At 38.3% G+C, this 23,141-nt stretch overlaps 1 protein-coding gene across 1 annotated transcript; it reads right to left on the reverse strand.

The window, feature by feature from the left end:
• Positions 1–525: 525 nt before the first annotated feature.
• On the reverse strand, positions 526–23,122 carry SIRT5 (sirtuin 5). The gene is made up of 9 exons (XM_063451709.1): positions 22,957–23,122; positions 16,951–17,079; positions 11,210–11,343; positions 8,164–8,389; positions 7,495–7,582; positions 6,541–6,594; positions 4,669–4,792; positions 3,090–3,205; positions 526–957 (listed from the first exon to the last, which is right to left on the reverse strand). The coding sequence occupies exons 2-9, from the start codon at positions 17,060–17,062 to the stop codon at positions 882–884; spliced, it is 930 nt and encodes a 309-aa protein (XP_063307779.1). The 5' UTR covers positions 17,063–17,079; positions 22,957–23,122; the 3' UTR covers positions 526–881.
• Between the last annotated feature and the right edge of the window lie 19 nt (positions 23,123–23,141).

The following is a 23,141-nucleotide window of genomic DNA, read 5'->3' on the forward strand; positions in this document are numbered from 1 at the left end:
TGAGGTGGGAATACAGACAGTTTTATATTTGGAAGACCAGATCCCCTTTAATGAAGATATATATCGAAAAATTAATCTTGTACAGCAAAAAATATTTGAATGGATCCTGCAGTATAAACCTCAGCTTAAAGTGATCTCTGATTAACCTGTAGCAATGGGTAATTTATTTATTTTTTTTACAAACATTTAAAGAGGAATGGTTGGTGAAAGTAAGCCATTGCCAGCTTACAGAAAGAGTCATAAGAATAAGAGGAAAACATTTTTTTTCCCATCACTGATATGTTCTCTGTTGAGTGTCCAGCACCACAGGAGACATTTTGAGACATATAATGTAATTGGGATTGTATGCATTAGTGTAGGTCAGACAGCACTTTTTTTAATCAATCAAAGACAAAACCCTCCACTCACAACATACAGTTTTAGCTTAGACAGAAGTTATCTAATTATATTATCGTATTGGTAGGAAGCATAATGGTGATAATTTCAAGGAAATCAGAAGTATCTGCACTGATATAAACCAGGCACTTGTATATCATTTTTACATTTATTGTTTCATTAAATCACATAACAGATGTAACAGTCACAGGCAAGTTACAAGAAACAGAAAAGTATTTTGCATAACAAAGCACATTGTATTAGTGATTTCTCTTTCTTTGGATACTCAATCATTAGTTAATTATGCATATCAGGTGCAAAAAAAGTGCATATTGATTTCAATAGTAAAACGCATGGCCAACATCAATCTTCCAACATCCACTACACTTGCTGTTCACATGAACATATTTTCTCTTCCACTTTATTCAGCTGGCTCATAAACTTAATTAGCATAAACTTATCCAAGACATGTTCTGTGACTTCCAGAGGCATGTGCAGATTTCTGTTCAAGATATAAGTTCGGTTTCATGGTGGGCAAGTGCAGGAGGAAGAGTTGTTCCACAAGGACCCTGGAAATGAAATCTGAGGGGGGAAAAAAACATTATGAGTCTGTGTGTGCATTTTATAAGTATTACATTACATTCAGAATAGAAAGGATTATAAATGCAAATATAATCTACCATATGATTCCCAAAATGTTATACTGCACTTGCTACCGTGCAATATTAAGAAATGCTCTTTTTGAAGGTTTTCTTCTATAACTTTATGATCTCAGTACAGATTACACAAGTTCGGTATAAAATGTATAATTGAGAAAAAGATCATGTTATCACAGTCAATGTAACGGGGAATTAACTGACATGTCTGTACGAGGAACTCAAGATGATGAGACTTGGAACCTTGAGACTTATTATATAATTTTTCCTATTTTTTGTTTTTTAAACTTCTTTTCAATACTGGATGCTTATTCTAATTTAACTCACATCCAGTGGTGTACCTACCACGGTCGAAAGGGTCGCAGCTGCGACCGGGCCCCTCACTGCACGGGACCTAGCCGCAGCCACGATCCCTGCGATCGTGGGCCGCCTAGATGCCGCCCCCTCTGTGTTCCCCCTCTCATAGGGGGGCCCAAGAGGTGGCCCACTGGCCACCTAATGGACCCCCCCGCGGGCGGTAGAGTTCAAGTCAGACGCGGCGAGGGAGCTGTGTTCTTTCTGCTCCCTCGCGTGCCGCTTGGTGATGCCGGGAGCCGGAATATGTGATGCCGGGAGCCGGAATATGCCGGGAGCCGGCATCAGTAGACAGCTCGCGAGGGAGCAAAGCAGAGAGAACACAACTCCCTCGCCGCGTCTGACAGGAACTCTGCTGCCTGCCGCACTGAAGCCCCACCGGACCCCAGGGACAGGTCTACGCCAGCTCTCCAGGTAAGGGAGGCGGGGTGGACATTTAATATTAATAATTTGTGTGTCTGATTGTGTATGTGTGTGTGTGTGTGTGTGTGTGTGTCTGAGTGTATGTCTGTAAGTGTATGTGTATCTGTAAGTGTATGTGTGTCTCAGTGTGTGTCTGTGATTGTACGTGTGTATATGTCTGAGTGTGTGTATATGAGTATATGTGTCTGTATGTATGGATCTCTTTGTGTATGTGTCTGTATGTATGTGTATGCATGTGTATCTGTTTGTCTGCATGTGTTATACAATAAAACATTGCCATGAAAAGAAAAAAAAACTAAAATGTTTAAAATACTACTATTAATACAAATAAAACACCAAAATATCTACATCAATTATTCTTACTATCTCACAATCTGCTCCTTATTCATTTGGAAATCACACATTTTGTAATTTTACAGGGAGTCAACACAAACCAACATACTACAGGGACCCTAATCCACCTTTAAACATCTTTCTACATTCCGAGGCAGTCACAATCCAGCAAGTGAAAGTCAAGTCTTTATACATGTTGGAGTGGAAAGGGACACCGGACTCGACCTGGATGCGCAAGGATGTGGAATGTCCAGATGTCTATAATACTGATAACCAAACCACTAGCTATTACTCAGGTAGTGTTACCAATATTTATCCTGGCACCACAAGTCATTGCTGGGGACATTCTTATCAACCAGGTTAAATGTATCATATCAGGTAGACTTGTCCAAAATTCACCATATTTTCAAAGGAGGTTTGATAAAACACATTGTACACAGATCACAGCCTCTAAGATCTGATATTTTCCTTTTAGATATGTTACCAAAATCTATTTACAGGCCCAAGAAAAGCCTCATTACCCATGATGGTTTACAAACCAACAGAACGTGTGGAGAAATGTTATACAGAATACTGCGGGACTTTAGAGGATTCCACCAGACATTGATAGACTGGATATATTTCACAGCCTGTCAGCAAGAGTGTTTTCTCCCTCTCTGTACTCTTTAATTCACCCATTTTCCCCACACTTCCCAAGATAAGCTTACCTACCATTACTTTTGATTTTGCTATATTATTATGTATCATTGGCAAACTGTTTTGAGTTCATGTTTAAACAGATTACGAGTTTCTAATTTGTCAAACTTTATTTAAAAAGGTAAACAATACTATATATATTACCAACCAAAACAGAAAATCACATGCATCACAAAAATGCAGCTTTCAAATATTTCATTATATCACAGACTTCTAATCAGAATACTTGTATATGAATAAAAAATGTCTTACGCGAAACTTGTTGTAGCTGGTGTACTTTCCATGTTAAACTCGGCAACTGGAACCCCTCTAGAAGCCACTTGGGGGGCAAACATGGCAGCAGGGTAAACAACAGAAGAGGTTCCAACCTGCACATAACAGCCAAGAAAGGAAGAATTTAGCACTTTTATTTACCACACAGAACCACTCATGCTAAAATCTGCTAATTACAACAGTCCTTTTAATAAGTGTGTGTATATATATATATATATAAATAAATAAATTAAGCATGTGTAAAAACAATTAAAAAAAAATAAGCGGAGAGGACAATTGAAACTAAGAGAAAGTAACAAGCAGGGTACTTAGAGAACACGCAAACACCTATTGACATTAAACAGAGCAATAATACACCCAAAACAAGCACTTCACACCACAACATACGAAATGATGGAACAACCCCAAAGCTACACCCACACCCACACCAAAGCCACATTACAGACAACAACACGCACAGAACAGAAAAACGTCCAACGCAGAAACACACACTATAAGACGAAAAACCAAGACAACACAGACAAACACCCATCTCTCACCCAACCCAACCCCCCCAAACAGGGGAAGCCCGAACTACAACAGAACAATCCGACTACCTTAGTCCACAAACAAAAGGTGCACAACAAAAACACCATGGGACAAAAGTGAGAAGACAACGCTAAACCACGACCACAAAAATGTGTCAGGACAGGGCAACCTACCCCCCATCCTTCAACTTTCTGTACCCTACCCAAACCCCTAAATCACAGTATAATAATTCAGAGCAGAATATCGAAATGTATTAATACGCCGAAGACGAACAAAAAATCCACGGCTAAAAGACGAATGTATCTATGAAGAATAACAAAATGTAGAAACAACTATATGTATATGCTATCAATATTTAATGACAAATGTTTACCTCCCGCTTCTTTTCTGTACCCCCTACCCCAAAAAAAAAAAAAAAAAGTCTTTCAAAATAAAGAATTTATAAAAACAAAAATTATCGGAAATCATCCCTACCTTTAGTATATGACAGGATCCTTCAGCCGTGTATGTGCACCTTAAATCAGACAGACAGTCTCCATACTTTTCTCTGTTTCACTCCCTGCACAGAAGCAGGGAAGACCATAGAGACTAACTGTTGTTTCTGACTGATCCAAAGTGTCTGTCTGAATGATCCTCTCATATACTAATGCTATGAATGAGTTTCTCTCATACTTAAATATAAAAAATAGCTATATATATTTTTTTCCTTTCAAAACTCAATGAAAGGATTATTATATATATAAAAAAAAAAGTTTTGAGGTGACACTTGTACTCTTTAACCCCTTAAGGACCAAACTTCTGGAATAAAAGGGAATCATGACATGTCACATATGTTGTGTGTCCTTAAGGGGTTAATTGTCAGGTTCATTTTAAAGTTACAGTAATTCTAATTTTCACAGTCATTAACAAGGTTATTTACTCAAGTGAGAATACAAAGTACATTTCAAATTTAGGACCAGAGTATTCAAATTGGAACGGTAGAGACTTTTTCCAGTTCTGCTATTTTGCTCTTAAAGCAGCATAATCATACCACCAAACAGAGATCACAGATTTCAAGTTCCTTCTCTACTTCTCCTAGAACATTGGAATCCAATGTCTCTCCAAACCATACTACATTAGGCCGCAGGAGTCCACTGCAGTCGTTTTCTTCACACCTACAGTGAACAGAGATAATCAAAGACTAGTTGCATAAACATACATCCAACAAGCAGAGATGACAACTTTAAGAATGTTGATCAAATTGATGGATGGGTCTTATATATAAATATTCTAGATACTATAGGTACCAGGAATATAAAGCCGTATTCCTGACACTATAGCACCCTCTGATAAAAACCCTTTATTTACTTACCTGCCTTTTCCCAGCATCAATGTCCCTCGGCCAACAGATACTGGACGTCAGATGCCACTGTGGGCAGACTTAGAGCTGCAAATGTAAACATCAAAGCTTCTCTGGAATTGCAATGTTTAACATTGCAGCACTAAGTGCAAAAGGGATACTGCACCCAGACCACTTCGATTAGCTTAAGTGCTCTGGGTGCCTACAGTGCCCCTTTAAAATAAAATAATAATATTTATATAATAATAAATAATAATAATAATAAAATAATCCAAAAAACATACTACATTTCCATTTATTTATTTTTAGAGAAATGTAAGCTACCTTTGTAGACATAATGAGCTGAGCAGTTGAGTCTGATTTAGTGACAGCAGGGCTAAAGTTAAATACACATAACATTCATGTTGACATAGGGTCTACAGAGACCAGATGGTTTGTCACAACAGCAAAGAATGATATTGTTTCTAAGGGGATTAAAGAAGACATGAGGATTAAAGCGTGCAGTCTGCAAGTCAAATAGTTGTGTTGAGGCATCCTGTGTGTTAAAGGTAAATAAGTATACTTAAAAAGAGTGGTGAATAGTCAACTGGAGCCACTAAAGTACTTGGCATGACAGAGTCCATTTAACTCCCGGATACTTTGACTTAACAGCATTATCATGCACCACAAAGCTATTGTAGAAGGGCTTGACTTCTTACCCAGGGTCCGCCGGGCGCCACTGCCTGCCTCCACTACTTTCTCCAGATAGCCAGAAGGATGCCTCCACTACTTTCTCCAGATAGCCAGAAGGATGCCTCCACTACTTTCTCCAGATAGCCGGAAGCACCTGCTTAGGAGCGTCCGTTAACTCTTTTGAGCTAAGTCACACAGTACAGGGCTAGCTTATGACTGAGCGTGTCAACTGATCACTCATACACAGTGACATAGAGAGCCTCCAGCTCACAGGATGTGGTAGTGGTGGTGCAGACCCCAGGTAACAAGTCAAACCATTCTTAAATGGTTTGACTACTCTTGGTGATGTAGTGGTTATGGTGTTTGGATTATTTAAATTATAATGACCATCCAATCATAAGAACTTGTGTGATTGTCAGAACATGTTGAACATATAGTGATGCTGTATAACAAGCAAATTAATCATTCCCACAATAACTACTAAAGTAGTTACTACATTTTTCAGACAAGGAAAAGCTTGTTTTACTAGTATGGCTCCAACAACCTCAGCAGCTCTGAGTGCATGAAATAGAGAATATAACAGCTACATTTAGCTTGACAGCTAGACAGAAAATAAACAGAGACAGAAGGCCTTAAGAGGACACACAACCTAACTGTTGAAGCTTTAATAAAGAATAACAAGGTTTCCGATTGTCAAGACTTTAACGTGAATTTCAAATTTGCTGCATAAATTCTACATCTGTTGCTTCTTCTAGCTTTGTGGAAAAACCTTGTGACACGAATAGATATCCAGATAATCATTGTTACCACTAAGAAGTCCTGTTCCTGATGCAGCTTTCTATTTTCATTATAACAAGAAACTTTGCCAAGTAAATCATGAAAAATACCCACCGTGGGAGATTCTCTACTGGGATCTTTGCATCTTCTACGTCTGGATCAGGGGCACTAATAATGATGAGAAGAAAAAAAATTGTATTTGTGGTTATTGTATATTGCTTGAAAATAAACACAACCATGTTGCAATATAGAGAACTGCCTTCGTAGTATACACAAAAACCATGCTAGGAGTTATTTACTTATTTGCCAATGGTCAGGAATTCAAAGTGAATTTCAAAATTTAGGTCACAACAGCAGAATTAGAAACATTTGAAATCGAATATGTTTTTAGGTTGACTTGTAGATGAAACTCACTTTGAAAATGTATTTTGAATTCCTGACAATTCCCACTTTAGTGAATAAACCTACAAGTATATAAATATGATAGAACGGAGGGTTGTTGTTTATATGAGTTGGCCGAAGGATAATTACACTTTAAGGACAATGGCACGGCACGTCTGTCACGATATAAAGGGATCTGTCGAACCCCAAGAGGTTAGGATTACCGATCACTTCACTGCAGTCCTCCTGTATGTTCTTGGCAGCCCACTCCTCAAATTGAGAGGAGGAACTCAGATAGTTGCATTATTCTAAAACTACTAGGAGCATGACAAGTGCTCAGACAGGACACTTCAAAATTACAAAAATCCGAACGTGATAATTTTCCCTTCTATTTCTTGTTTTATATAAAGATGATTAGAAATAAACAGGATTATAAAACATGTATCAACAGTTTTAAAAAGATGATAATTTAACATTCAAATGAATCAAATGAAGATATCAAACAGATGCTAGATTTTAAATGGACTAAACCTGCGTGATGTTAAAATGTATTGAGCAAAGGTAATTTATGTAAATGGTGACACACCTTATAGGTAGTTGATTATACCTGGTGAATTAAAGTGAGTGTTTTTTTTTTCCCAAGTCAACTATTTAATTCCAATCCCACCTCCGCAATAAATTACTTACCCTTTGCCATCAAGAGCTGGACAAACTGGGCTCTTATAGTTCTCTCGCACACTACCACATGTGTTACATCGTGTCTTAAATAAGCTGCCTGAAATAGAATAGTGGATACAATAGCATTCTCTAATCAGCATAAACAATTCAGCTCTACAACACTGGTCTCAAAGTATTGGCCCAAGGGCCATTTCTAACCTCACATATACATAAATGTGGCCAGCCACCATCTATCCTGGGAACAGAGATCTGTCAGAGTCAACGGCATACCACTATGTCCCAGAGTGCAGATGTATCTGTGTCTGTGGGAGTACAGATTGTTTGTACAATCATACATCTGCGGCCCCCAGTGAGAGATGACAACTAGGCCAGTGGCCCCCAGTTAAATTGACTTTTGACCCCTGCGTCAGTTATTCATACACTATGTATGCATTGCTCTCTAATGATTTGTAACGATAATACAAAAAAAGTGTCATTCTTCACATTATTGGTGCAGTTTCCGAGTGGGCGCACCTTGAGTTACAAGGAAAGGAGAGGCCATTTGTCAATCCAGTTCATAATGATTTGACAGAAAACCCATAGAAATTGAGCTGTGGTGGTAATTATGCGTAGAGTGTCCCTTTAACAATACTATATGAAAAAAGACAAACATTTTGGTGTTTAAGGAAATGATCTTACCATGAATCTCATAGAGGTTCCGTGTGCCTGCTTTTCGGTGTAACTCATCAATATTCTGTGTAATAACAACAACCTTCCTCCCTTGCTTGCTAAGTCTTGCTTCACATTCGGCAATGGCAATATGTGCTGGATTTGGGTTCTTTGACAGCATCACTTCTCTGCGGTAGTGATAAAACTCCCAGACTCTGGAAGGATTTCTGGCAAAAGCCTCAGGTGTTGCCAAGTGCTGTTATAAAAACATGTACCAGTGAATCTTAAAATACACTCTTATATTTTAAATATATATATATATTTATATATATATATATATATATATATATATATATTTAATTGAATCAACAACATTAAGTTTGCTGTCTAGGTAACTGCATAATTTGGTATATAGTAACTTGGTATCCATTTAACCCCTTAAGGACACATGACATGTGTGACATGTCATGATTCCCTTTTATTCCAGACGTTTGGTCCTTAAGGGGTTAAAGGGACATTATAGGCACCAAGACCACTTCATCTTAATGAAGTAGTCTGAGTGCAGTGTTCTTGTTCCCTTAACCATTCAATGCAAAACATTGCAGCTTGATAGGCAGATAGATTTTAGGGAAACTTTAATATTTACATAGAATGATTAAGACTGTTTCTAGTGGTTAACTCTGTGAAATGACGCTGGACGTTCTCATGTACAGAGTCTTCAAAATCCCCATAGGAAAGCACTGAGTCAATTCTTTCCTACGAAGAAGGCCTAAAGCGCGTTCGGCACTTGACGCACATGCACATTAGGTTCCAGGATTGCTGTGTCCAGCACTGAGGGACTTCTGCGCAGAAGTCCAGACAGGGAGGGGAGGCGGGGGTGGGCAGGTGGGAGCGACAGAGGGACACTTTAGTGTTCAGAATAGTTTTGTATTCCTAACACTATAGTACTCCTTTAAGTTAGTGTCTATAGGTAATATTTTAAATATTTTACCACTATTGTAAGTACCATCATATAGTATTCTTTTCAAAAGTAGAGATTTGCATGTTTAAATGCATGTCTGACTGCATTATTATTGAAGTTATATTTCTACATAGTAAATCCCTCTATATACTGAGTGACTCATGCCGCTCTGCAAATTAAATCCCTCTATATGCTGCGTGAAACACACTGCTCTTCACAGGGAATCTATCTAAATACTGAGTGGCACACACCGCTCTGCACAGTAAATCCCTCTATAAACTGAGTGACACACGCCGCTCTGCACAGTGAATCCATCTATGTACTGTATACATCAGGTCTTGACAAATGTGCTTGGAATCTTGGAATAAACCTGCTAAAAAAAGTTAGAAGCCAGTAATTTTTTTTTTAACTAACAAAGCTTCATTTTTAGCAACAAAAACACAATTCTTAAAGGGACACTATTCACCAGAACCACTGCAGCTTAATGCAATGGTTCTTGTGTCTATAGCCTGTCCCTTTATGCTTTCCAAGGTAAACACTACCTTTTCAGAGAAGAGACAGTGTTTAAATTGCTGCCTAGTAACACCTTTTAACGGCCATCACTCAAATGGCCATTAGAGGTGCTTCCTAGTCCAGTGTTGCACAGCGTGCAGGACCTTTTTTCAGCGTCTTCACGATCGGCATAGAGGCGCTAAATGTTCCCCATAGAGATACATTGATTCAAGAAGATGCAGATTAGTGCATGCACAATAGCCTCCCAATGGGAGATTGATTATCTCAGCCATGGAGGTGGGTCCAGCCATAGTGAGAGCGTCATGGCGTGGGAAAAAAGGTGAGTAAAATCACTTTTCCCATGCAATCAGAGGGGGAGTGGTCACCTAAACAGACACAGTCACTGACAGACACACACACTCAGAAGTTAATTTTTTAAAATTATTATTTAAATTGAAATCCACTCAGCCTCCCTACCGTTGGAGTGATGGAATGGATAGGCTTTCCTGGGGTCCAGTTGGGCTGCTATCATCATCCTGCTCTGCTCCCTGTTGCGCACTGTTAAGTATGCCGGGAGCCAGAATGACGTTATATTCCAGCTCCCATCATCACTGCAGGGTGTGCGAGGGAGCAGAGCAGGGGGATGACAGCTAGCTCCCTCCCTCGCCGCCTGTCTTCATTCCACAAAGCGGCCGCCGGCCCACCTCTACTCTCCCACAACACCGTCTGGCCAACTCTGCTGTCCTACAGCCAGCCGGCTGTCTGCATTCTACCTCACTACTTTGGGCCAACATATTCTAGGCGTCAGGACAAAACTCTTAGTCGCCATGGGGCCTGGTGCATGGGATTGGTAGATGCCTGGTATACATACAATATGTGTAAAATAGTGTGTATGTTTATTTACAAACATGTAATCAGTTGCCATCTATTAAACAGCTGAAAGGCCAAAATAAAGAAACATTTTTTTTCTTAATTCTGATTATTCAGATGCTTAATATATAGCGTCCTAATCCTGGTACATCACATACATTCTATATATGTGCCGCACATGCATTCGATATACAATCAGTGCACGCATTCTATATACAATATTAAGCAGTTTCGGTGTAAAGATCATGCCCCATGCAGACTCACTACTTAATTATCTGCGATCTAGGATTTAAACCTCTATGTGTGTGCAGCCCTAACCACACAAACAACCTTTTCTGTGACACACATAGCCAACATGGAAAAAAAGGTTTAATTTTCAACCAGATGTTACAGCATAGTGTAATATCTCTAGAAACATATCTTTAGAAACAGTGTAAGTCAGTCTCAGTGAAGGTCTCAAGGTGGAGAGGTCTCATTAAACTCCCAAATGGCAGAGAATTGAGCAGCGAGACTGCAGGGGCATGATCTTTGCACCAAAACTGCTTAATTAGGCTAAAGTTGTTTTGGTGCATACAGTTTCCCTATAAGTGCACATGTGCCCTACCATGATGCCTTGCTGCTGTGTCTTCATCAGTACACAACATCATGGGATTCATTACATTGTATGCCAGGTTGTGCCTTTAGAGTCCAAATATTATAAATCCTTCTTAAATCCAGCTTCAGAGTCACTGCTACCACTGGGTATTTACTCACTTGTGCTTGCCATTTCCTCCAATATCCCCCTGCACCTCTGAATGTGGGCACTCCACTTTCTGCACTGACACCGGCACCTGTTATCACGGCTATGTGCTTTGCTTTAGAAAAGACTTCCCGAAAATCAGCCAGGTCTGTGTGAACAAAATAGATATTATTAGATAAAGTGTAGAGAGGTCAGAAAGGACCAAGGATAAGTTTGTCAGGATTGATTGAAGGAAATCTCATACCATGATTATTTTTTATTATTTTTGTTAGGATTTATAAAGTGCAGGCATATTCCGCAATGTTTTAACACAGCCTACCTATCCCCATAATGCCCTCAAAATCTTTTAAGAAAAGTTTATGGCCTCTCGAAAACCTGTCTCTTAAAAAGGTCCACACTCATCTTCCAGTTCTGCTACTTTCTTACCTTGCCGTTTGGTTCTTTTCCCCATGATGCCCTTAACTATTGTGTTTTTATACCTACTTTCTAGGGTCCTCATAAAACTATTGTTCCTGTAATATTTTGGAATTGCTTCATTTATTGTTAAATGTCCTACTTAAAGGATCACTATAGGGTCAGGAACACAAACATGTATTCCTGATCCTATAGTGTTAAAACTACCATCTAGGCTCCCTGGGCGCCTTAAGCCTCCATAAATATAGCAAACTCTTACTGTATTCAAGCCTGAAGCTGCTGGCTCTGCCCTGTCTGCCTCAGAAAAACAAGCAGTCTGCTGACATCATCAGAAGTGGTAGCCTGATTCAATCACAGTGCTTCTCCATAGACTGAGACCGACAAAGAGGCAGATCAGGGGCAGAGCCAGCATGATTCAAACACAGCCCTGGCCAATTAGCACCTCCTCATAGAAATTAATTGAATCAATGAATCTCTATGAGGAAAGTTCAGTGTCTGCATGCAGAGGGAGGAGATACTGAATGTTTGGATGCATTTTAGGCAGTCATGACCCAGGAAGGATCTCTAACAGCTATCTGAGGAGTGGCCACTGAAGTTATCACTAGGCTGTAATGTAAACACTGCATTTTCTCCGAAAAGACAGTGTTTACAGCAAAAAGCGTGAAGGTAATGATTCTACTCACCAGAACAAATTAAATAAGCTATAGTTGTTCTGGTCACTTTAATTGTATTGTAAAGTGCTGTGGAATAAGTTGGCGCTATATCAATGCTAATAATAATAATAATAACATTTGATGATAACTGATATGTAAAGGTGCTCATACAATCTATGAAGATTTTAAGGTAGGTGGATATATAGTTAGGTGTCTTGCCCAAGAACACTTATTAGTAAGGTGGTCTGACCAGGATTTGAACCTGGATTTAATGATATTACCACAGTTCTAAATGTTGCATGAAGCACATGTTCTCATATTACCTTAAATATAAAAAAAGATTGGTAGCTCACAGACTCTCCCTACTCCACAAAGACAAATTCACTTAGGTCTTACGTTCCGATAATAGGAGAATATAAAAAACATGGAACTGTGTTTTTAATTTTTAAGAAGGAAACAAGACCATAGAGAAATGAGGATTGAATCATTTTTAACCCAGAAAAGAGGTATAAAATCATCTAAACAATTATTCCCTATTACAAACAGAATCACCCAAGAAAAGAAAAAGAATGGAGGATTATTTGCATAGGGATCAAATTAAAAGATAAGGAAAGTGTATGGGTATTTTTACTGTATCATTAAAACCTTTAACAGATATGGAAATGAAAGTCCTGGAGAAGGAACTACATATTGCAACAAATAAAGTGATAGATGGTTTTGAGTTATACATAGATCTGCAAATATTAAAGATTAATATGCATTTTATAAAAAACCTGACCTAAACTCCACTTTTGACTTGTTCTTGGATGCACAGGTTCCAGCAAATGGAATAAAACATAATCATTTAAAAATAAAATCTAACTTTTATTCCATTCATAATAGATGAGCATATTTGGAAATCTTTAATGAAATGGTAGGATTATAATTGGAAAGGAACACATTTTCTAAGCACAATTTAAATAGGAAAGAAAATGCCTGTTTGATAATACTGATAAAAAGCTAGGATGTAACAATTAAAGAAGTTGATATATAATTGTGACATAATTTTTTTATTTTTTTGCCTAAATCCATAAACGTTCAAAGATCCAAATAATACATGACAAGGGTCTCAGCTACACTTGCTTTCTTTACATTGTGATAGCTGTCCCTACTTTAATTTTAAGGATTTAATTTTCACGGGAATGGAACAAATCAAAACCCATGGGCGGAAAGTGGATAAAGAAAAAAGTCAGCCCAATGAGAATAATTACTGATTCACTCTGGAACCTAATGCCAAAATAGACATAGGGTGTGTTTTTTTGTTGTTGTTCTTTAACCCCTTAAGGACCAAACTTCTGGAATAAAAGGGAATCATGACATGTCACAAATATCATGTGTCCTTAAGGGGTTAAACATATGAGTTTGTTTTGAAAATAATCTGAGAAGATTGGCATTTTAGTGCATGACAATATTAAATTAGAGTTTTCTATACATAGTAGGAATTAACAGTAAATCATCACATGAAGGAATTCATGGGGATATTAGTATCAGGATTTAGTAGGTGATTAATTAGTTAAATTTAGGAACTCGATAATAAAAATGTGGATAATATATAACGCTCTGGACAGAATCTATAGCCATTACATTATACAAATATCTGTTTATAGCACTTTTACTTTGGTTAAAACATATAGTTATTATAGTATATAAATAAGGAGTAATAGCATTAAAATAAAAATAATAATAATAATTGCTATATGGGTAAATTAGTCATATAAACTTATAATAGAGAATGTATCTTAGTATTGGGAGATTAGCTTCTTAGGAAATGTTATCCTTTCCATCAAGCAAGGAAGAGGGTTATGTGGGAGACTAATCTGACGAGAAGGACAAAAGTAATGTAGAGAGGAAAAAAAACTTGGGGAAAATGTAGTGAGGGTGAAAGATGGGGCACTGTCAAGCAGAGACACACAGGGTAGCACTGAGTAGTTGAGAGTGTCATGCTTCTGATCAGGTCAGATATGAGACAAACTGCGGTTTACTTTAGGTTCTTTATTTGGAATCTTAGACATGTTTTGTCTTGAAAAACAATAAGAATAGCAGGATTTAAAGGGAAATTAAATAATAAAGATAAAGGGAGAAAGCAGTATCTATAGACGGATTTACAGGTGAGTATATTGAAAGATAACAGAAAACAAGTGTTAGGCAACATGCCCTAGGCAGGAGATTAGGAAAAAGATTGGAACAGAACCTATAAGTGAAATTATAGGCATAAGGAGAAGGAAATTGTAGGTAATTGGTATAAGGAGAACCTATAAGTGAAATTATAGACAATTAGTAGATGGAGAACCTATAAGTGAAATTATAGGTAAGAATGAAGACAGATAACAGAATTCAAGAGTTAGGCAATATGCCCTAGATACGTTATAAAGTAACAGGATAACTTAGAAGTGATATTACAGGAATATAAATAGAAGGAAAACTTATAAACTAAATTATAGGTTACAGGTAATCAAAATACAACTAGTCAGATCTAAGCAGAAATACAGGTTTGAGTAATATAGGAAAGATATCCATTTAGTTGATCAGCCTCTTTGGTTTTGGAGGTTTTGTAGAACAGATTTTGGATAGATGTAACAGGGTCGTTCAGGATTGTTGTAAATACCAGGAAAGTTTGTAATATGTTTACATCGCAGGGCTAAACGCACATGTAATGGCTGTTACACTAGATGGTGCATCCTCTGTGAAAACAGAGTCAGAGGAAATTGAACGCTCAATAAGTACAACTCAAAGGGAAGCATTGGATTGAATGTTTATCTATGAGAAGCATTTGATTAGACAAGAAGTTAAAGAGGATCAGAAAGCACGAAGACTAAATGGTGGAGGAGCGGGCAAGTGTAAGGCCTGAGTCTCAAGGCAGGAAAAAAGGTGAGTTAAGGGTAATTTACTGAAAATATATAAACAAAAAAAAAGCAGGAGGGATCTACGGGTCACAATGATTAAAATAAACAAACAATCTAAATAATATATATTTATATAATTTTTAAAACTAAAGTTTCTTGTTAACAGAGGGGGCTTACTTACTTTAAACAGAGAACATCACATACTCCTGTTTGAACCGGAACTTTGAAATGCACAGGGAACACTTGAGTATTTGCAACTTTTTGTCCCAGGTGGCTTAAGGGAATAGGAGCCCGTATTTAAAAGAGCAAATTAAATGTTCTAAATTGTTGTAGTGGTAGTGGTGGAGGCTTTGTGGGACAATTGGTAGCAATCTTTCTGCCCCCTACATACCAGAGGACCTGGTGACAAACTGCCTTCTCCCTATATCCCAGGACTCCTGGGTCAAAATGGGTGCTTCTGGTTGGCGTCTATGTAAAATCTCTAGCTAGCATTCCACATTTTAGGTGCTGGCAAGAACATTGTGATTTATTTAGTAGATTCTAGATTAGGTCAAAATCATAACTAAAAAAAAAAAACAACAACAATTTCTGGCTTTAAATAATACACATTTTTTTTTAGAGAATACACCCCTGGGTGAGGTCTTGGCTGCATTAATTATATTTTGACTGGAAACCTTTTAAACCGGTTTCTGTATAGAGATCTATATAATGTTGCAGAGGTTTAAAGTCTCATTTAGACGTGAGTAATCGAAACATTGCGATTATACTATCTGACGTGATCACGATCATTCAACCTGAGAATGACTCCTTCATTTCATTATTTCCACTGATTGGTTAAATTGGTTAAATTAGTTAAAAAATAAATTAAAAAAATAAAAAAAATAGTAATGTTAGCATATTATGCAGCACAGTTTTTTCCCACATTTTAATTCATATTTAAAATAAAAATACATGTTTTTTTCCTTGTACATTTGAGCTTGGCTACAGTGTTATAATTTATAACTGTATGCATGCTTTTTGATTTAAAAAGTTTTCAAGTGGTCAGTCTCAAATTAGGTGTCAGTAGTTCCTTTGGAGGTCTGTTTTATCACTAGGTGTTTGTGTCTGTCTCAGCTTAATTTCCTTCAAGTAGATGTGTGTCTGACAGCTAGATGTTTTCACATAGCTTTACATAGTCAGCATGCTTTAGGTTAGCTTTCACAGTTAAATGCATGTAATCCAGCATAGTCCCATCTTCCTGCCTTTTTGTCTGTCTCTCACAGGTGTAAGAATGAAGCTCAACTACTTTATAGAAAAAAGAAAAAAAAAAAAAAACATCATGATATAACCAAAATACCTACTAAATTCATAAGCAGATACAATTACTTGGAGATCAATAAAATGTATCACATTCTGGAGAGAAGACTTGTATTAATCTTTGTGTTATCGTATAGACATTACTGTGAAATGTAACTGTTTGATGGGAATTTATGCATTTTCCACTTTTGTTCTGGAGAAAAAAAATATGGTTTTACAACTCAAAGATTTTGATCTGTGCATCTTTTCCACAGGACTAATAAACCGTTCTGCATCTTCCAGTATATTCTCATCTTCATCAATTATGTAGTTAAACTAACATATGCCCCAGAATTTTACAGCTACACATTGAGAACATATATAATAGTATAGTATATATAGTAATTAAGAGACAAAATACTGTTAACAGATGCAAAAGGTGAAATGAGCCCTGCTCAAATAAGCTCATTGGACAAAGCTTTCAATTTTTTTCTAACTTTCAGTATATAAAGCATGCAAATTGTTACTTACTGGAACTCGGACGAGCCATTTCTACTGAGACAGGCTTTTTTCGTGATTTTGGGTTAAGTATACAGTATACTTGGGATACAAATCTCCGGGTATGTAACGGAAGAAAAGTCATTAGTACGACTAGCAATCCTAGAACAAACAAAAAGGAAACTAAATTACAATTTATCATACAAACGCAATGGAAATTACATTGTTATGTGTCAGATTTAGGCTTTCTAATATAAAATTAATAAAAAGAGACCTTTTACAAGGTCGACTACACTTTACTTCTGAACAGGCAGGTCTTGATCGGAGGATTGGGTATGGTACATAACAAATTAAAAGAATTATAAACTGCAATGTTTTGTTTAACCCCTTAAGGACACATGACATGTGTGACATGTCATGATTCCCTTTTATTCTATAAGTTTGGTCCTTACGGGGTTAAAGTACGCACCATGCACTTTTATTGTAAGAATTATTATCATAGAAAACCTCAAGATCATTTAACAATAGAATAAATGTCTTTTTTTAAATTTTAGCAGCCCAATGATACTGCATTTCAGCATCTTACCAAGACACAATTAGAGAGGATGTTACGGTACACCATTCGGGAATCTGGATAAATTGCTTGTGTGTGTACTTGGTAAATGACAGCACAGCCTTGCTGTGAGTCAGAGCTGGTGTAGAGAAGACGTGACGCTCTCCATGTCAGGGAGGGGGCTCTCTAAAATGCTACGTGAGCAGAGGATAGCATCTGAAATCTGCTGACAACACAACTCCCCATCTATTCCCTCTGACTGGCTAACTTTCTACTGAGCAGTTTGGCACAAAACACACACTCTCTCTTGGATAATTTCTGGCATATCTTGTTTAGCAAAATGTAAAGCTATTCATACAGACTGTTCCACTTCATTATTCATGTCTTGTCTCAGATGATCATAGTAGCAGCTGTAAGCAAACATTTCAGATAGACGTAACATTAAATGAATCTTAGCACCTTATTAACATAGGCCATAGTACTTCACATGTCTATTATTTCACCATTTTGTTTCTTCTCTTGGAAGGAGTTTACTTATTTAGGAAAATATGAAAATGCACTGAGTACAATAGGAAAGCCTATAGGCACACCATAAAAGCCAAATAATGCTCAAAATAGGTGAAAAGCTATGTGTTCACTTATTTTTTTTATAAAAAGCCTTATATATATCTCTAAAACATCCCAAAATTTGTAAAAATGTTTCAATATATTTTATAGATGGATACAAATAAATAAAGCAATTATACAGACAGATAATTAAGAAGCAAATAAGCACAGTCATTTGGATGTCAATAAGTTTCCATACAAAGAAACAACAGAAAGCAGATTAAAACTATGCAAACATGAAATAAGTACTAGCACAGGTTTAAAGGACCATTATAGGCACCCAGACCACTTCAGCTTAATGAAGTGGTCTGGGTGCCTGGTCCATCTAGGATTAACCCCTTCTGCTGTTAACATAGCAGTTTCAGAGAAACGGCTATGTTTACCTATGGGTTAATCCAGCCTCTAGTGGCTGTCTCATTGACAGCTGCTAGAGGTGCTTCCGCGCTTCTCACTGTGATTTCCACAGTGAGAAGACGCCAGCGTCCATAGGAAAGCATTGAAAATGCTTTCCTATGGACTGGCTGAATGCGCGCGCGGCTCCTGCCGCGCCTGCGCATTCAGCCGATGACATCCAAAGGAGGAGGAGAGTCCCTGGCGCTGGAAAAAAGGTAAGGGATTAACCCCTTTCCTCCCCCTTTAGCCAAGCGGGAGTGGGACCCTGAGGGTGGGGGCACCCTCAGGGCACTATAGTGCCAGGAAAACAGTATCTCTTAGGAGCAATCTCTTTATATTATATTTGGATAGATAAACACACACACAAAAAGCTAAAAGAAACAAAAAGGTCAATGGAGAAGGGGAAAAACTGCTGAGGAGGTTCACGAGATCTCTAGCAAACAAAATTGACATCCATATTGATCAATGAGATAAGCCTGTAGTTTGTTCAAGAAAGGGGTGCTTCCCGTCCTTCAAAATTACCACCATATTCTCTGCCAGAAACTGATCATTTGTTAAAACCGTATTAGATGTAGAGATGTCAGGGCACACACAGGATATATCCAACATGCATACTTTTATTGGGGTTCAATGGCAACGTTTCAGATAACACATGAGCCTTTCTCATGCCATCTCTTTCAAGCCTCAAACAGTATTAAACAGTCCCATGGGCAAGGAGTTACAGATATCAGAACTTCTAAGATTAGCGGTTGGTGAACCCATCAGGGCCTGTAACCTTCACGTTTTTCAACCTCTTAATTACATCTAATATCTCCGTGACTGCAATATCACCCACCAAGGAAGACACACTATAGGGAGGAAGCACTTGAAAAAAAACTGACCATCTCCCTTAGTCCATGCTTCCAATGGGCATCTACCATAGAGCTTTTATTCAATAATGCATAGTAGTTGGCAAATCCACGCAAGATCCTTCGGAGTCAAATCTCCCATGGCATCCGAGTTTCCTGCTATTGGCACGGTTTATTCTGGTCTGATGTGGAAGAAGCAGTTTCTCAAAACCACAGTAAGGATCACTGCTATCTCTATATTAACAATTATCAGAAAAAAAGGAAAATAACATAAACCCAGGTACCAAACAGTAAATAATGCTACAAAAAAATAAAAAGAGCACTTAGAACTGCTTGATTTCAGTATTCAAATATTCTCTGAAGTGACTATGGGAGGAATAGCAATAACTGCTGGTTCGGTGCTTATCCCCTAAAAAGGTTTCTTGGTGTAGGTCCTTGAGGGGAGAGTAAGCATTTAGCAGGAAAAACAGCAAAGGGGGTGCAGTACTGGATAGAAACTAAGGAATGTATATAGAGATGGAGGTTGCAGGTAAGTAGTATCTGAGGCTTATTTCCTAACTCGAGCTTTATGAGAACGGTGAAAGGTCATAATGAGCAATAAGAGGAGTGAATTACACTTGGCTGATTGCTGTGGAATAGTGAGCTGAAAAATAATGATATGGTATTTAACTTGATGGCTGAAAGTCCTATAAACTGAGCCAGGGGCTTGCCATTAATTCGTCCTTATAATCCTGATACCTCAGAGTGATCAGAAGGATATTAGGATTGTTGACTTTGACAAAGAATGACTAATTTACTTTTTGCAGGCTTCGCAATACTGTATCTCATAATAGTTTTTAAAGTTTCAGTCAAGTCCCTCAACCTCTCGGTGAAGCTTTGGCAACCTTCTTATGATATTTCAGCCACACAGAGGAATGTATCAGCAACCTTCCACATTACATAGAGCCACTAGAAGCAAATATAACTTCACTATGAGCAATGTGGAACTATGCTAACTTTACTGGCAGCAATGTTTCCATTACCACTGATACTATTCAAAATTGCAATACAACCAGACCAACGGCAGAGCCCCTGAAGCTTCCACAACAGAACACTAATATAAATCCAACTGTAACACATCTTGATTATTTTTATCACCAGCTTAAAATCTCTGCTCCAAGATTCATAATTCTTAATGTTTATTATACCTTGTCTGTTATTGCTACAACCTTACCTACTGTTGGTAACCATATTGTTATTACTTAAATACAAAGTTATGTTTAATTCACATGTTCCCACCTCGGATGACTAGACAAGAATGTACCCTGCAACATGTTAGCTTACACATTAAACCTGTAATGATAAGACCATTAACCTACACAGATCTCAAGTAGCCCACTGTGACAAAGGTAGTTGTAACATATGCCTAGCCTGTAAAAATCTCATTAACATATAACTTCTTTTTTAGCTACATGCCTGTGAACTTACCTTCACAACACAGAAGCTTACTCCCACTAGTACCACTAGACACGCTAGTCCAAACTTGTGCCTTATTATCAGAGTGAGACATCCTTTCTCTTGTATCAGCCTGCTCAATACTAGACTTGTAACATGATCTGATTCTCAGCGTACAAAGAAACCTACATTAAAGCCAAGGTTCCAACGTTAACAATTCCACGTTATATTATGATATGTAAGCAACGTAAATCCATACTGTGTATAGCCCAAAAATGTGCCTGTAACATCATGTACCTCTATGTTTAACTGTTTTAATGCGCTGGAGGATTGCCTTTGGGGTACCTCACATGCCACTGTTATATCTCTACGCACAACAACAAAAAAGAATAAAAAAAAAACAAAAGAAAGAAAGCCAACTGTAGGGCCTGTGCAGACAAGAGGAGAGGGGGCAGAAGTGCATAAGCCCAGGTGGAATGGAAGAAGAGATGCTGTGAGACTGTAAAAGTCAGGGCAGTTGGCATAGACCAGTTTGAGGTGGTGGGGTTGATGGAGCCAAAGCTGGAGAATGATGCATACATTTTTGCCGTGTGAGAGCGTCGAAGAGCAATCAAGCCCTTCAAAGAAGGAGCCTGTTATTCATGGTGAAGTGGCTGAACACTCTTCTGTGCATCTCCACAGACAGTGTAAACCGAGAAGGCAGACAGGAGATGGGCGATATGCACGAATTAACATCTTCTGGACAGTTGTTGAAAACCTGAATTTTGAGGTCATTGACCACAATGACTATATAGAGCAAAGACTTAATAAAGTGATAATGGAGATGAACCACGACATCAAAGGGACCCCAGTTAGGTAATGTAGATGGATCGGGTATGCATCTGATTCAGATATTTTGCTTCCAGGACCTGTCCTCATGTAACACCTCCTAGCTTTTCATCTTATCTTCCAGTGTGGCAATAACAGAAGCAGCCTACACTGAATGGATCTTAATATTTCTCCAGCAGTGGTCTTAGTCAGTGCTGCAGCTTCAGCTTTGAGGCTTACCAAAGTTCTCTCAGAATCCTCCATGATCTCACTACAAAAATCATGCATCGGGTCTTTCATTTCTTGGAAACCATTATTCAGTTGTGCCTCCAAGCTGCCGCAATGGTCATCAGCCCGACCACAGAGAAGGTAAACCAGGGGGAATCATTCTAACATTATCTTTTAAAGTCTAGGAGGAAATGGCAGAGCTTCTGTGAAAAAAAGGGCACACTTGCAAAAAGAAGGTTAAACAATTGATCAGCAGTAGAAATTCACAGAATCAGGGCAAAGTATTAAAGCTTTAGAAAGTAAAAACTTTGTTGGCCATGATATGCTGGCCACGATAGAGAGGTGTCAGGACACACAGGGCATCTCAGTCTGCTGCATATGGGGCTGTGTTGCTGCAGACTGGTCAGAGTGCCCATGATGAACCCTGTCCACCGGCAAAAGCACTTTCAACGGGGACGTGAGCATCAGAATTAGACCACAGAGCAATGAAAAAAGGTTGCTGATGAATCACATTTTCTTTTAAAAATCAGGTGGATGACCAGTGTGCGTCATTTACCTGCAAAGCGATGTCAGCAGGATGCAAGAGAAGAAGGAAGGCTGGTGGAAGTAGTGTTATGCTCTGGGTAATGTTCTGCTGGGAAACCTTGGGCCCTGGCATTCATGTAAATGTTACTTTGATACATACCACCTACCCAGATATTGTTGCAGACCACTTACACCCCTTTATGGCGATGGTGTTCCCTGATGGCAATGGCCTCTTTCAGCAGCATAATGGACCCTGCCATTGTTCATGAATGGTTTGAGGAACATGACAAACCGTTGATTGAGCATCTGTGGGATGTGCTGGAACAACAAATTCAATCCATGGAGGCCCCACCTCACAACTTGCAGGATTTAAACAATCCACTGCTAAAGTATTGGTACCAGATACCACAGGACCCGTTCAGAGGTCTTGCAGAGTCAGAATGACAGACTGAAGAAAGAAAAAAAAGGAGTTAAACTAAACTTAATTAAATTAGGTGTCGCTTTGCCACCTAATCCTGCCACTCCCCAAACTTTGCTACGGAGCTGCCTAAAGAAGATGACAGCTATCGAGGAAGTGTTACTATGGGATCACAAACCGCCACCACCTCCATCTAGAATCATGCAGTGTACTCATGTGGCTCTCACCTTGGACCTAAAAGAATCATCCACAGTAATAATATATGGTCTCCAAATCAGGAGAAAATTGTCTTGCATGGAGTTTTTTATCTAGCCAATCCATCTGAAATATGAAATGCAATTTGGTCAGGAAATACTTGCAAGGAGGATGTACCCGGCTGGCTCCAGACCTGGAGAATGGTTTTGCATCCAAC

The sequence above is a fragment of the Pelobates fuscus genome, chromosome 4 (assembly GCF_036172605.1).
Source record: "Pelobates fuscus isolate aPelFus1 chromosome 4, aPelFus1.pri, whole genome shotgun sequence".
NCBI classification, from domain to species: Eukaryota; Metazoa; Chordata; class Amphibia; order Anura; family Pelobatidae; genus Pelobates; species Pelobates fuscus.

Bases quoted from the DNA above. Each gene is read 5' to 3' on its own strand.
- SIRT5 (XM_063451709.1), bottom strand. From the start codon at position 17,062: ATGACTTTTCTTCCGTTACATACCCGGAGATTTGTATCCCAAGTATAC. The intron at 6,595-7,494 runs GTAAGTAATTTA...CATCATTATTAG, and splicing joins CCAGCTCTTGATGGCAAAGG to TGCCCCTGATCCAGACGTAG. The intron at 958-3,089 runs GTAAGACATTTT...TTCCCCCCTCAG, and splicing joins CCAGCTACAACAAGTTTCGC to ATTTCATTTCCAGGGTCCTT.